At 37.7% G+C, this 16,086-nt stretch overlaps 1 protein-coding gene across 1 annotated transcript in view; it reads right to left on the bottom strand.

Moving 5' to 3' along the window:
* LOC126210179 (disheveled-associated activator of morphogenesis 1) overlaps positions 1-16,086 on the bottom strand; it is a 515,367-nt gene that overhangs the window by 84,596 nt on the left and 414,685 nt on the right. The window contains exons 6-12 of the mRNA XM_049939341.1: positions 15,343-15,573; positions 13,856-14,053; positions 10,059-10,273; positions 6,249-6,313; positions 4,838-4,957; positions 3,587-3,719; positions 1,318-1,444 (exon numbers count right to left, since the gene is read on the bottom strand). Of these exons, the coding sequence (XP_049795298.1) occupies positions 1,318-1,444; positions 3,587-3,719; positions 4,838-4,957; positions 6,249-6,313; positions 10,059-10,273; positions 13,856-14,053; positions 15,343-15,573 (1,089 nt within the window). The remainder of the gene's footprint in view (positions 1-1,317; positions 1,445-3,586; positions 3,720-4,837; positions 4,958-6,248; positions 6,314-10,058; positions 10,274-13,855; positions 14,054-15,342; positions 15,574-16,086) is intronic.

Genomic DNA, 16,086 nt, shown 5'->3' with positions numbered 1-16,086 from the left:
AAAAACACAACTAACTCATATTAATTATGAAATCCTCAAAACCGTGTGCTAGTAACTGTCGTTTTATCTGCAGGGTATAAAAATGCAAAGTGTGTTACAACCCATCACAAACCTACAGTTTCTGTTGGCTTACTTCACTGAATATCAAAAATACAGATTACTTTTTAATAACTCATTACAATGGCAATTACAGGTTGCATAGTTATGTCGAGAAACACAGTTTTTTTCCTTATCAGTTAAAGGACAAAATCCTTGCCACTAACACTGTCAGGTAATTCCATTTCCTACAACCATTATTAAGTCACTCACAAACTGAAAGATGGTAAAATGTAAAAATGACACGTTCACAATAGCCATATCTGCGAGCAAATAAAAATTATATATCTTAATATGTGTCAATTTGAATCAAATTTCTTTGGATGTTTGACTGCATAACTAAGAAATAAGAAATGGTATAAAATCAACACTTTGACCATATCTGCAGCAGTCATCTTCAGAGCAACAAAATTTTAGTCACAATGAAGCAGACTGCTGTAAATATCACCAAAACATTGGTTTTGTAATTTTTAACTATCCCATAATTACACAACCTAACACCATAAAGGATTTTATTCACAAGATCCAAGAAATGCTGTCACCTGTACAAAAATCTACCAGCTGCCTGTACATATTCTGCAATTCATTTGCCACTAGACTGCACTTCTATATTTAATCACTCACAGATACAGATGATGATGAAGCAAGGTTCATATAATGACTGAGCTTGTCACTACAAGGCGGTCAGAAACAGATTACTATCAGGTGCTTTACTAGCACACATTTGACGAAGGTTAATTGGGATCCAGAATGAGATTTTCACTCTGCAGCGGAGTGTGCGCTGATATGAAACTTCCTGGCAGATTAAAACATCCCCCAGGCTGTGGCTATGCCGTGTCTCCGCAATATCCTTTCTTTCAGGAGTGCTGGTTCTGCATGGTTCGCAGGAGAGCTTCTGTAAAGTTTGGAATGTAGGAGACGAGATACTGGCAGAAGTAAAGCTGTGAGGACGGGGCATGAGTCGTGCTTGGGTAGCTCAGTTGGTAGAGCACTTGCCTGCGAAAGGTAAAGGTCCCGAGTTCGAGTCTCGGTCCGGCACACAGTTTTAATCTGCCAGGAAGTTTCGCTAATTGGGATGTCTGTTATAAATTGTGACTCTATCTCTGAAGTGAGACATTTCATTGTTTCACTACTTGTTCGAGCACTGATGTTTATAGAATCTACCATTCCACAAAGAGTACTCCAATTCCAATTGTCATCCAGTGTATGTCAATAATTTACCTTTTCTTGCAGTCGGAGATCCAGTTCCTGCTCCTTCTTGGCCAACCGTGAGGCGAGATCTGCATTTTCCTTCTCCAGTTCATCTGCTCTGTTCCTTGCAGCCACCAACTCTTCTTCTTTTGCGAGCCTAAATAAAAAGCAATAAAAGCTATACTTTCATCAAAATGATAAAAAAAAATTATTTGTATTTGAATGATGGCTTGAACTACATGATATTTTACATTTTGAGAGTAATGTGATTTGTTTTAAATGTCTGCTTGTAATTAATTAGAATGGTAGGGACAGAAATTAGTAGTCAAATTATCTGTCACTCTGTTGATGAGTAGTTAAAGGACACCACATTTTTACATTTTGTAAAGAGTGCGGCTTTACATTTCTCTGTATTTCAGTCTTTGTATTAGGCAGTTTATTTTGCCAAGATCTAACTGGATTTCTTACATGCAAGAAAAATATGCTTCAGACAATGAATGTCAAAGTTTGGTATGAGTAATTATGTCCCAGAAGATAAAACTGTGTTCCTGACAGACTATCAAAGAAATATGCCTTTCTGGCAGTAATAAAACAGTTCCATCTGAGCTGACTGTTGTATCTAGTCTAAGGTGGTCTTCTATATGCAGTATTTGGTCAACGTACATTGTGGAGATGTCATTTGATGGTCAAGAAATTAGCACAAGCTACCAGCGATTGTTTCACTGTCTGTGATGCATGGATGCTTCCAGAAAGTAAACAATTTAGTGTATTTCTCTGTAACCACTTACATGCACCACTAAGAGTATAGCACACACTGATCTACTGGGGTTCTGCTGCTAATGAAGCTGTCAAGGCCAAATTATACCTTGACAGGGACCTTGGTGGTTTACTAAATGCTGAAAGGCTACAGAGAAAAATACTGAGATGTTTACTCTCAAACAGATTTATCAACACTACTGTAGAGACATCAATATAATCTCTGGTTGTATATGCTTGTGTATGCAAATAATTTGACTTTGCATCATGTAACCATGACTTGTGTTGGCACTTCATCAGTTATGAAATACCACTGCAGTATCACTTACAGCAGCATCTCCTGAATTGGCTGTGGGAGAAATGATTCAGTGAGCGATATGTGTTTCCTGTGTTCAACTAGAGCACACACAGAGAGACAGAGAGAGACACACACAGAGAGAGAGAGAGAGAGAGAGAGCGTGCATGTGTGTGCGTGTGCGCACACACACATGCGCACTAGGTGACAGGTGGCTGTTTTTTCTGATATCACTGTCAAAACACAACCATTTTGTAAAAGATAGTACACAACAGTACTTACCACAGCTGGAACCTAAGTCTTTTAAATTATCTGCATATGCACAGATTGTTGCTGAATTCCTTAGCCACTGTGAAGGAATGATACAGTTTTGGCTAACCTGAGAAAATTTTTTATAGTCATAGTGTAAACCAAACATGGAATTACACATCTTACCACTTATACACTGTTGAACAGGTGGAGCAAGTGTATGAAAAAATGAAGTTGGTTTAATTTGTTTGCAACATTACAGTTAGGGTTCATTTAGATTACACAGAGGAGAGGTTTGGTAAAATATGACACACACAGCTCTGCCATTTCACCCACCCCCATTTTCTTCTTCTTCTTCTTCTTCTTCTTCTTCCTTTCTGGAAAATATCACTCCAAATCTCTGCAGTTGATAATACTAGCACCTTATTCTCTCTCTGAGCCAAGTATCTATCTCTTTATAGAGGGAAGCCAACTCAGTTTTTCGGGCAAGAAAATGGGAAGTTCCAGTAGCATAATGGAAAAAAAACATTACTGTCAATGTCCTGATGGAAGCTGATAGTGAGCATAGCGATTGGTGTTGAGAAGCGAATGAACAGTGTAGCAGTAGTTTTTTATGTTATTAAACAACTTCCTTTCAAAACAGTGCTCTAAACTAGGGATAAACCAAATAAGCTTCTTCTATTTTGAAAAGACTGGCCAGACTCCAGCCAGACTCCAGTCAGTCTGGCTGTCAAGATTTAGGTTTTCTGAGGTTTGCCTAGATTACTTAAGCAATTACTAGGATGGCTAATAAACTTCCTGTCACATACTTCTCAAAATAATCTGCAATATGTAAATGTCTTCCTTTTAACTGTATTCTTGTAGGAGTGATCCACAGATGAATAAAACTACATTAAGTCTTCCTCTATTTCCTACTCCTTTAACTGTTTTTCTGCAAGTTGCCTAACAACTTCACTTTTTGGTCAGACAAGTGAGTGAGAACACACAGATGTAACTTACAAGTGCACCAGCTCTTTGACGTTGATCTGGAGAGGAGCCACATCAGGGTTGTTGCTGTTTTCCCCTTGGAGGACCAGCTGCTGCACTATCCGATCAAACAGCAGCCAGTGTTGTGGATGGGAACCGTAGTCCACTGGAAAGTTCAGCAAAAATGACCAAATTATAGCACTGATTAGCAGAGAATTCTTTTTTGTAATGATACTCTCAAGATGAAACACTGTGCTTATTTCACCAAGACACTGTCTTTTCTGCTTCTTCTTCTACTACTACTGCTATTGTTGTTGTTGTTGTTACACTGCAGTATTCTACATCTGTGCCACATAACCTCATTTTAGCCCTGTTATGAAACAAATCTACAATTTTAAGAATAACATAAATGTGTGTTCAAAATTTTACTTCGCAGTTGTCCCATTCACACAATAAGACTGTTGTAAATACAGTAATTTCCAGTTTTATTTCTTATTTCTTTAAATGATGTTTTTTACTTAACACATTCCACATCCACTACAAATTAGCAGCCACAGATGTATGAGCCGTGCTCATCAATTAACATTTTAGTTGGCATTCTGAAGCAACTACAAGATACCCAGCATTTTTTCCTTCCCTGATGAAGGCTGTTTGCAATATTAACCAAAATGTGAGTACTTTCATTGTATCATAACACGGTCAAATACCCAGTAGACTCTTGTGTAAATGGACTCCATCTATGCAAGCCTGTAATTAGGCCAAAATTGTCTTCATAGCCTTGTGGGCGTAATTCATAGGCTGTTGAAGTGTATCCCTGTATTTTTCACTTAATACTGGTTCTTAAAGCTATGTAATTAGGTTTTCGGGGATAACTAATGGCCGTCTTCAAACATCTACCAATTCAGGTTTTCAGTGACACACTCCCGAGAATCAAAGGAACCTGTGGCCATTTGTGCTTCTCTTCTTTGTATAAATTGAGCATCTCCTGTTAATTTTACTTGCTACGGATCCCACACAACTGAGCAATATTCTAAGATTGGACGCACAAGTGTTTTGTGAGCAGTGCACCAACAACAATATTGTGATAGGAAATTTGAATTTAAATTTGTACAGATTCTGGTGTATATCTAAATGAGGTTCCATAAACACCAAGGAGAAAATCCATTCATGAAGTAATAATAAGCTTACATATTGAAAAGCTTCACCATTTGTAGGTCTGACAGCCACCAGTATCTCACCGTAATTACTGAAACGTAAGATGCACAATCACAGAAATGTACTTACATGGCAGTAGAATGCAGTGATGGAGCAATGACAGGAGGTGGGGATAGGCTGCCGTGTGGCTCAGCTTGCGCCGTAGCAGGTCAAACATTGCCGTCGCGCTCTTTGTGTCTATGTGCTCCTGTAAACAGTGAAGTCCTCAGCCTATTATCACTACTGATTCCTCTTATTTGTACTCTTACCATGCAGGCATTGAAATAGTCTGAGATATCCATATTGTACACTGTAAAAGGAGCAAACTGCATTGTCCTACCAGTAAAACGATGGAAAATCTAGAATAGAATGCAACAATATTATGAAAGGGAGAGTTGCTACTCACTATATAGCAGAGATGCTGATTTGCGGATAGGCACAACAAAAAGTGTGTCACAAAATAAGCTTTCAGCCAACAAACCCGTTGTCAAAAATAGATGACACACACTCTCACACGTATGTATGTGCGTGTTTATTTTTGACCAAGGGCTTGTTGGCCGAAAGCTTATTTTGTGACACTCTTTTTGTTGTGTTTATCTCTCCGGTGTATAGTGAGTAGCAATTATCCTTTTCATAATATTGTTATCCTACTAATACTGCAGCAAATTTAAATATCTAAGGGAATGTATCACAGGAAAAAAAGGGAGCAATGAGGGAATAATAGAGAGGATGAAAAGTGCAGTCAGCCTTCTGTATGACCAGAAAGACACTCAGCAATAAGAATATATCTATGGACACAGACATAACACTAGAAGAAAATGGTGCTATATGTAGCTAAGATGGTGACAGTGGGAAGACATGATGCAGAACAATTGAAGGAAAAAAAGAGAGAAATGCTGAAGACAATACTAGATCACAAAAGATGGTGAGAAATGAATGCTAAGACCTAGGGCAGAGATGTGCTGGCATATGATGATGATATGAAGAGCAATCAGACAAAACAATAATGTGACACAATTGGAGCAGACAAGTGAATACAATACTGATGATCTCAAAATAAGAACTGCATCAAAGAAAAATTGGACTCCAATTTCATAGAAATTTATTTTGTCTTCTGTAAATTTCTTTCATTGCACAATAATCAAAGGTTTTTATTCTATAAATTCAAGTAAAATTTCATTATGAGCAGTTTCCTACTGAAATTTGTTTTTACAGAATATAAATAATGTAAAAGCAATATTGTTAATATGATAAATTATTAATAATAATCATGCTAATAAAATGAAAATTTTTATTGATAGTGCACAATCAGCCATTTTAAATGATATCAATAATATCCCAAATTTAAAGGCAATTTTTTCCTCAAAGATCTATAGAAGTAACTTGTGAAAATACTAAGAACAGAAGTAGTAAAGTGGCTGTTAAGATTTAGAGCTTAGGAGGCGCCAAGCTAATATGCCATAGAAAGTATTGTATCTTTAGAGTATATCGACAGTACCTTTTTCAAATTTCCTGGCCAACTCTTTCTCATCTTCATTTCGAACCATCTCAAAGAAGTCCAGATGCCTGAGGAAAAAAGTACAAATTCCCAACTAGAACAAACAATGGACAGTGCAGACTGTAATATCAACAATATTATGAAAGGGACAGATTGCTACTCGCGATAAAAATTACACATTGAAGTGCAGAGAGGCACAATGAAAAGCCTGTTACACACGAGCTTTCATTCAGAAAAGAAAATGAACACATACACGTTGGCACTTCACACCCGGGTGTGATTTGTGCTTTCACCAGTGGGGGGGATGTCTTAGGGGGTTAGCAGAATTATATATGTTAGCTTGGACCGTGGCGTTACGCATGGTTAAACAGCTATTTATAAATAGATGTTAATGCCAAAACTCACTATTCACACATATGCACTATCAGAAAAGACATCCCTTGTTATAACTTTAAAGTACATTATAGGTCAAGCTTATTTACAAAATCATCTACATACAGGTATACAAGAGGAATTCAAAAGTAGAAGCACATTTGTGAAAAGCTGTACTTATTCTGATGTTAGAAAACTGAAACATATTAACAGTATTAATCGTAAGACTTACTAAAAACTTTCAGTGTTTGGCTCCACAAATTTAAATTATATGTAAAGTTTTACTCCAGTGCGTGGGAAATAAACATCCCAGGTTGGGATGCATAAACTAAAACCAGAGGAGGGGATGGTCTGATGCAGAGGGGGGGGGGGGGGGGGGGGGGGGGGGGGGGAATCTCCCCATCCCCCCCTGCAAATCGCGCGCGCACACACACACACACACACACACACACACACACACACACACACACACACACACACACACACACTCTCTCTCTCTCTCTCTCTCTCTCTCCAGCCACTGTAGCCACAGACAGCTCCTGCTTGCATGTTAGGTGTCCCTGCTTGTTGTGAATGTTTGTGTGTGTTTTCTTTTCTGAATAAGGCTTTGGCCAAAAATTCACAGATGGAACATTCTAGAAGAACTGGTCAGTCATGTCAAGGATATCTTGTTGCTAAATTATTCCTATTAATATTTATGTACAGCCATGAAATAGTGTATCTTTCACATATACAATATTGTTGAAGTATGTATAAAACATGGTGCAAAGGCAGGAAGAGAAAATTGTTCCTGCACTATCATTACTTTTACTTTTAACAGCTAAAATATGTCTTTTAGTATTACTCATCACTCCTCAACTGCAATTTAAATGCTTGCTTACACTTTGGGCAGATGTTTTAACAATTATTTGTCTTTTGCAACTCAAATTTGATGTTTTTTATATTCAGACATGGTCATTCCTCTTATGCTTCTGGGTTCTACAATGAATAAAATTATTATTCTAAATTATAAAGAGAGATTTATATATTTATTTCTTTGCTACAGTTGCTTCAGTCACTACCAACAAACACACTTACTGACTTTCAAGCTGTTTAAGAATATGTTATCACTGTTAATATGCTCTTGCTGTGAGCTTACTCTGTTAATTAGTGGCTTTTTCCTGTAGAGGAAAGGCAGGTCCATTCTATACTCACTATCAAAATATATTACCAGTCACAAATTTTGTAGTAATAGGCATTACACAACTTGAAAGTCATCAGATCCAGTTTGTTTACTGTTAATGGCTGCTACAACTTTAATGATGATATAAATGTGTTGATATGTGTTACAATCAGGATAAGTGATGGTGTGTTCTTTCCTGTTCCTTCTAAAATATTTAACAGCTTGACATTTGCTCATTGTAGACAGGCACAGTTAGGCAGTTGCAAAAAGCATTGTTTGAATGTTCCCGTGACAGAGAGACTGCAGGTGGTGTCTGTATGATGTGTTGCTTGCTCAACAATATATTATTCAGCATAAAAATCACAAGTGGTGCAGATATTGTAGCTGAACAACTTCCAAAGTAGGCATTGGTTCTCTACTAGCTTTGTATGCACCAAAGTTTCAGTCACCTTCTAGGCACGACCCAAGTCAGTGGCCCTGCCAGTACAGACTATGATATTTGCAATAACATTAATAATGTACACCAACATTAGGGTTTTGTTTTCTCACAAATAAAGAAACATGCTTTTTCCAGCATTCTGAGTCCTTTTGCTTTCATAGAAGTTCCATCCTGTCATGTCACTCTGCCACTTGTTCCAGTATCGTGACACCAACGTAAATTATCAGCTGCAGAAGGAGCATTATGAGCAAAACTGATAAGTAAATGAATTCAATCTGTCTACAGCTGATCCAATAAGTCACAAGTGAGAGTATGTATAACCAAAGCAAAGTCCAATGGTTAACAGTTTCACCCAGAAAATGCTAGTTACAGCAGAAATTATGACCCACAAAGGACATGCATCAGTGCAAGGTCATTCAGAAGTACCTCCAGATTTTCAGAAGGCTACTGCACAAAAACTACGAATAATACAGAAAACGACACACTTCAGTGGATAGAGCATTTTTGCAAGTTTTTAACTCACACTGCAGATGCACAATTTAGGTACATTATGTGATGTGGCAAACGTCAATATGTGAAGGCACAACAGCAGCCTGCTTTGTAAATTTGTTCATTGGGTGTGATACGACAATACTGAACGAATGATTTGTTACATGTTCTGCTACTATGCCACAGTTCATACTTGGAGAGATCCTTTATCCGCTGGTAGGTGTGATTTTATGTCTTGTAGTTTTCGTACCATTGTCCTCTGAAAACCCAGAGGCACTTATGAATAACCCTGGATATTTAGGCAAAATAAAAATAAATTCAGTTGCAAAAGAGAGTTATGTGTTAAGACACAATTTAAAAAGACACATTTGACATAAAATGTTGTAGGATTGTGTGTACAACACAAGATATTGAAATCTTCATGCCGTCAAAATGAACTGAAACCGAATTTCACTAAAACTCAGATGATGCAATTTGAGAACTAAATCATTAGAATAGAGAGACATAAAAATTGCCTGCAGTGATCAGGAGATCATGGAAACAAATTGCATAAAGTTCTTAAGCCTAATTCTTGACAAAACTTAAACTGAACAGAACATATTGACTACTTAACAAATAAACTGAATAGCTCAATAGTTGCACTGTGATTTTAGTCAAACATGAACATTAGAAAGATAGTTTATAACTGTTACTTTGGGTTGCTTATTTGTTATAGCATAATCTCCTATGGGAATTCAATATAATTTTGTCATAAGGCTTCCGGTATTCCAAAATAAAATAATCAGGAACACATGTATTGCTAAACAAAAAGTATCTTGTAATCCACTGTTAAAAAAAATTGATGAAGAACAATACAATACAATGTGTAATTTTCTTATATTAAAAACAATAAACTTTACATTTCCAGCACAACTACACCACTCACTACACAGAGAATTACGAACTTCAGACACACCATTTCAAACTTTATGCCCAAACATCAGAGCATATTGGTTTAAATATTTGCAGTAAATTAATAGGCAGTAATGTATTCAACATGGAGCTTGGTCACTGAAGAAAAAGCTGCTCTTTACCTTTATAGAGGAAAAATGTTGTTGTTCTGTTGAAAAATTCATGGATGAAAACCACACAATTTGAGCAAGGGAAATATGTATTTTTTTTTTTTTTTAATTTCAAGAACTATACTGAGTACTGTATAGCTGACCCAAAATAATGTAAAATGACAGTATTTCTAAAAAAATGTTTTCATTGTAAATATTAAGATGTCTCCAACAAAACGAAGCAAATGATTTGGAAATTGTAAGTAACGTTATCAATAAATCACATTTCACACTGGTAGAATGATACAGACCTATCCAGTGTCTCATTCTCGTGGCCCCTGAGCTTGTCAATGACTGGCTGGATACCGAGCATGAGGAACTCGTAGCGCAGGTGCAAACGGAACTCGAGGTTTTCCTGGCCGGGTCCGTAGTTGAGGACGGCATTCACAAATGACATTATGGCTGTCTTCAAGTTCACTTCATCACGGTATATGCCTGTGCTCCTGTCCAAGTCATTCACTATGCCCTACATACAGTAGAACATACAGTCACGTCATATAGCACAACTATACAATATTGACGAACAAAACGAGTTCTGTTCAAAAAATTCTGGAACATTCATAATTTCGTGCCAATGGTGTTTGGAGTGAAATGTGGTTAGCATCCCTGCACGAGCCTGTATTTAATGTGCAACTGCCAGAAGTTTCATTGTCGTATGTCTGTTAGTTATTGTTCAGTGCTGTATTGAGTAGAACATTGTGTAGCACAGTTTGTGAATTTCGATATGGCACAGCGACATGTCTGTATTAAATTTTGTGTGAAACTCAGTAAATCCCTTGCAGAGACACACTACATGATGCAAAAAGCCTACAGTAATGGATGCTTAAGCCATACTTGGTGTTACAAATGGTTCACACGGTTTAAAAATAGCTGGACGGAAGTTAAAGATGGCCCTCATTCAGGATGCCCTTTGATGTCGACCAATGACGTTCATGTCAGGAATGTCACTGAAATTGTGCATGCCAGTGGAAGACCGACTGTCCGAGAGATTGCAGAAGTATGTAATATTTCAGTCGGATCGTGCTGACACAGCTTGTCCCAAGTCTCACGAGTCAAGATCAGACAGACCTTTGGCTTGCAATCTGTGAAGAGTTTTTGGATTGCACAAATGAGAATGGGACGTTCCTTAAGAGAATCGTAACTGGGGACGAGACGTGGGTCTAAGGTTACGATATTGAGACCGAGGTTCAGCCATCAAAACGGGTTGGGAAAGGTTCTCCAAGATCAAAAAAAGCTTGTCAGGTCAAGTCAAATGTCAAAGCATGCTGATAGTTTTCTTTGACTTTGAAGGATCAGTTCATCATGAATCGTGCCACGGGGACAAAATGTTAAATGACGGTACTATCGGGACGCGTTGTCACGTCTGCAAGAAAATGAGAGAAGGAAATGGTCTGAAATGTAGTGAGACAATCTGTGGCTCTTGCCTCTCAATAACACACCTGCACCTTCATCCCTATTGGTGCATGACTACTGTACAAGAAATGAAATCACTGTGCTGCCTCATCCTCCATACTTTACAGATCTGGTCCAGTTTCATTTTTTTTATTTCCAAAGCTGAAAACCCCATTGACAGGATGAAGATTTGCAATGACAGATGAGATAAAAGAAAATTCACAGATGGCGCTTCATGCAATCGAGCAAGAGGCATACCGAGAATGCTTCCGGAAGTGGAAATGGTGTTGGGAGTGGTGTATCAACTGTGGAGAAGAGCATGTCGAAGGAGGCCATGCTCAATAAGTAAAAGGTTAGCATAGAAAAATTTTGTGGACAACATCCTGGAATTTTTTGAACAGACCTCATGTATATAGTGTAAGAAAAGTGCAAATTCCAGGGTGGAATAACAGCAATATTATGGAAAGGATAGTGTGCTGTTCACCATAAAGAGGAGTCACTGAGTGACACACAGGCATAACGAAAAGGCTGCCATATATTTTCGTTTTTGACCAAAAGGCCTTCTTCTTATGTAGAAAACACGCACAGTCACACAAGCACAGAACGTACACACACACACACACACACACACACACACACACACACACACACACACACACACACACACACAAGACAGTGTTCATGTGTATGTGAGATGTGCTTGTGTAAATGTGTGTGTGTGTTTTTTCTATTCCAGAAGAAGTCAAAATGTATGGCAGTCTGTTCATTGTGCCTGTCTGTGACCTGTGACTCAGTGTCTCCTCTTTCTCTTTATGGTGAACAGTGCTCTATCCTTTTCATAACATTGTTATTTAGTGAAAGACATATTTATATACCTACATGATCAGCTGCTGACAAAAACTTTTTCGTCTGTACAGGGATCATATTCTGGTGCTGTCAAAATATCCATTACATCAATATAGTTGCCTTAATATGATGTTAAATAGGCAAGTGTCTATGTTGTTATTTCAAGTCACTAACATACTTTGGCTATCAGGACACCTATGTGCTCTTGCTACAAAAGGTGGCTATAGAAAAATGTCTTTTATCAAACATATTGCAGCTGTGGAGCACCAGGTTGTAAAAATATGTCACATCATAGATAATTAATTCATATATCATAAATCATAACATTCAATAATCTTCAGAGCTTTCATTTACAGTATCGGCCCTCAGGGTATTCAGGCTGTAAACTCTGACTTTTATAAAGTTATATAGCAGTTGTCTGTGAACTAACGACTTCAGTGCACTGAAAGCATGAAGCCACAATAGAATTGTTTAAATAGCAGAGAAGAAAGTAAGAAAATAAAGAGTAAAAAGAAACAACTTATTCTCAAACATATTCTGACATTCTACAAAACTTCTGTCCCAGCCCCCCCCCCCCCCTCCCCCTCACACACACACACACACATGCATTTTTTTTCCTCAACAATACAACTGATTCTTCTTGTGTTGAATCCAACTAACTACAGACAACGTAAAACAATTGCTCAGAGGAGTTGTTCTTTCGAATGGGGTTCTTCTTCCTGTCTTGCCAGTACTTTTCCATTCATTCACTTTGCTGCTGTTTTTGTTACCGAGTGATGCTCCTTCCATGTTTCCTAGCTTTTTCTCAAAAATCCTTTATGTTTTTGTAATTTTGGTTCTGAATTTTTCTCTCCTCCGAATGTCGTTTTCAGGTATATTCATATCTTCTTTGGTCAACTGATGATCTTTTTCTCGAAATATTCAACGATTCTTTTATCTAATCAGTTGTACTCTTCAATGAATTTTATTATCTAATAAATATTTTAACTTCACCGCCCCCCTTTCCCCTCCTGCTACCTATTTTTGGTCCGTTCCCCTCTTTTTTCACTTTCCTTGAAGTTCTTAATTGCATCAATCATTCTGCTTTCCTTTTCTCTGCAGGTTTAATCTATCTTTACTTCTCACTGTGTTCTTTATGTGATATCTGGACTGAAACTGGAAAATTTCTTATGAACATGTTACCACTGACCTCCTTTTCATCTATATCCCCTCAACTGGGTTCTGAGTCACTTGCCCCATCTTTCCATTCTTCTCTTACTAACCTCTCTTTCCTTCCCACCGGATGAAAATATATATTTTCTGACGCTAAGTATAATAATTCTCGCTTTAAAGTATTTCTGTCATCTTTACTTGCAATTTCATCTCCTTAAGGTAATTAATGGACAGTCATTCTGTCTCCTCTTAAGTTTATAGTATATTTATGCTTTAAATTGCTCTCGGTGTAATGTGAGTTGGATTTTTTAAATTTAATATGGCTGTCTGTAGCTTTTTGTGAACTGCCAATTTTATTTAGCTGAGTTCTGCAATGAGTTTCATTCTATTCTATCACTGCAAGTACCTGATTTTGCTAACAACATAACTCTTTCTCCTTTTAACTTTTAATTTTATTGCTTATTCTTCTAATTTGGTTCTTCAAACAGTTCAAAAATCTACTTTTAGAAACCATGTAACTGATTTGACACCTATTTATAAAGTAATATGAAAGTTCAGCTGGTTTTGCAAGTTAACATTTTGACTCAGTTGTGCTGAATATTTTGATAATGTACTGCCTTTACTTATAAGTAATAAAGGGCTACTGCTCGGCACATACCTGGAAGCGTGTGCGCTCGGCTGCATACGCTTGATAGTGGAGCATCGCCTGCAGCACCTTGCGGTGCCCACCAGGCACCAGGCACACAGCACCAAGGATCTCCAACACGGCAATCTTTGTCTTGACATTCTCTGTGCTCAGGCTCTGCGCTATCGTGTCGATAGCTGTGGGATGTGCCAGTACGTGCGCTCTACCGTTCTGCAACAGCAGAGTCATACAAACTGTGGGTGGGAGAACAATATCGACAACTGGCTACTAATAACAGTGTCTTAGCACTGGAAATGTTTCACAGTTATTACATTTTCTGTAGAACGCAAGACTGTACAGATTTGCATGTAATTAATAATATGCAATAAATGCAAAATGATTTAATATGCATTTCATAAAACATATTTCTGTATTACATTATTATGTGTTACATGTACTTAATAAATGTCTTATTTCTTTCTGCTTCATGTCGAGTGTATGAGTGATGCAATGTTGCAATGGCAGTATCTTTGCTACAGCTGATAGTTCAGTTTCATATGTAAAGAACAGAAATAATTGAGTAAGTAGCAAAAAATGATTACACACTGTATTTGAAGATTTAAAGTGATGTGGAGGCAATACATGATTGATGTATTAAAGAAAGATATGCTGAAACTAAGTTTCATATTAAAAGAAATGTGAGCACTGCAAAAATACAAAAGCTCAATTACAGTCTCTGAAAAACACTGTTAATTAATTAAAATGCTGTGAGAGAGAACCATTGATTCTAAATTGATAACAGATAAAACGTTATACATTTAAAGTAGTTTATGGAATTATTTTTTCTACAATTTACAATGAGCCTGCAAATAAATAGACATCATTAATATTAGTCAGGGGGAAAGCAAATTGTGATCTACGCTCAGGAGGAAGATAGTCCACCCACCTAATATTCTGAGCATGGCCATAGCACAATACTAATACAAAGCATATTAACCGCTTCTTGACTGATAATAAAAACAGACCCTTTGTTGTTAAAATATTTTCTTTTAATTCACATGTTTTGAGCACAGCCTGTCATTAAAGTATTAGACAAAAGAACGTGATACAGATCAATGTGTCACATTTGTGATCAAAACAGAAATCATTTTACATAATACTCTGTATTAAGTTTTTTTATCTGAAATTCTGATGGTGGTCCATACCCAAAAGTGTTAAAAAAAAAACAACAACAACAACTATCTGCCAAGATGTGGTGCTTAGGACGTGCTCAATATCCGTATAGTGGTTATGACCTCCTGTGCAACTTTATATCGCAAGTTAGATAAAAATAATAAAAATTATCTTTGGAATTCTAGATGTGGTGTTACACAGAATACCAATACTTGCCAGTCACCTGGAATAAATGGAGCAGAACTGTCTTAATGGTTGTAAGCAAGAATGTCTACAAAAAAGAAAAAAATTAGGCCAACGAACTCAACCTCAAAACAAACAAGCCTCAGTGAAAATCCACTACGTACCGAGTTGTTCATGAGCGCCTTGACACAGCCGATGAGTGAGGTGTGGACAGAACTCTGTGCTGTCTGGTAGTCCATGCCCCCCAGGAAGGAGAGCAGTGCGGGCAGACCATCCAGTTCCACAAAGCGCAGTACAAAGCTGTGCGGCTGGGTGCGCAGCGCTGTCTTCAGTGCATCCAGCTGCCGCGTGCGGGACCGCACCTCATCGTCTGCGTCCACTGTTGGAAATTGAAGCTGTGGACCAGAAAGACTCTCATCACCTGATTGGCTCGAGCTCTGTCACCATAAAATATAGCAACATGGAATAGCTCAACTTGCTACAACACCACTCTTAATACAAATAAAACTTTCTTACCTGCCTTCGGTCTTTTGTATACTTAATACATATGCATAGTATACACTGAATCCATAATTTTTTTTTAATGTGCAGTTTTCTGAACCTTACAGTACAGTGTACTATTTACATGATGCTAAGAATGACAGTGTAAGTAGTTAGTAAGGGAAGCTGTAGTTGAGAATGGAGAGAGTCAAGGTTGTAGCCTGTCTTCCAGGTTTAAAACACACTTTTAGGTTTGCCGACGACTGTAATTCTTTCAGACATGGCAAAGGACTCGGACAAGCAGTCGAACAGGATGAATATTGAAACTTCCTGGCAGATTAAAACTGTGTGCCCGACCGAGACTCGAACTCGGGACCTTTGCCTTTCGCGGGCAAGTGCTCTACCAACTGAGCTACCGAAGCACGACT

The sequence above is a fragment of the Schistocerca nitens genome, chromosome 10, assembly GCF_023898315.1.
Source record: "Schistocerca nitens isolate TAMUIC-IGC-003100 chromosome 10, iqSchNite1.1, whole genome shotgun sequence".
Lineage (NCBI taxonomy): Eukaryota > Metazoa > Arthropoda > Insecta > Orthoptera > Acrididae > Schistocerca > Schistocerca nitens.
The sequence above is the reverse complement of the archived record's forward strand: the minus strand, read 5'-3'. Positions and strand labels throughout refer to the sequence as shown.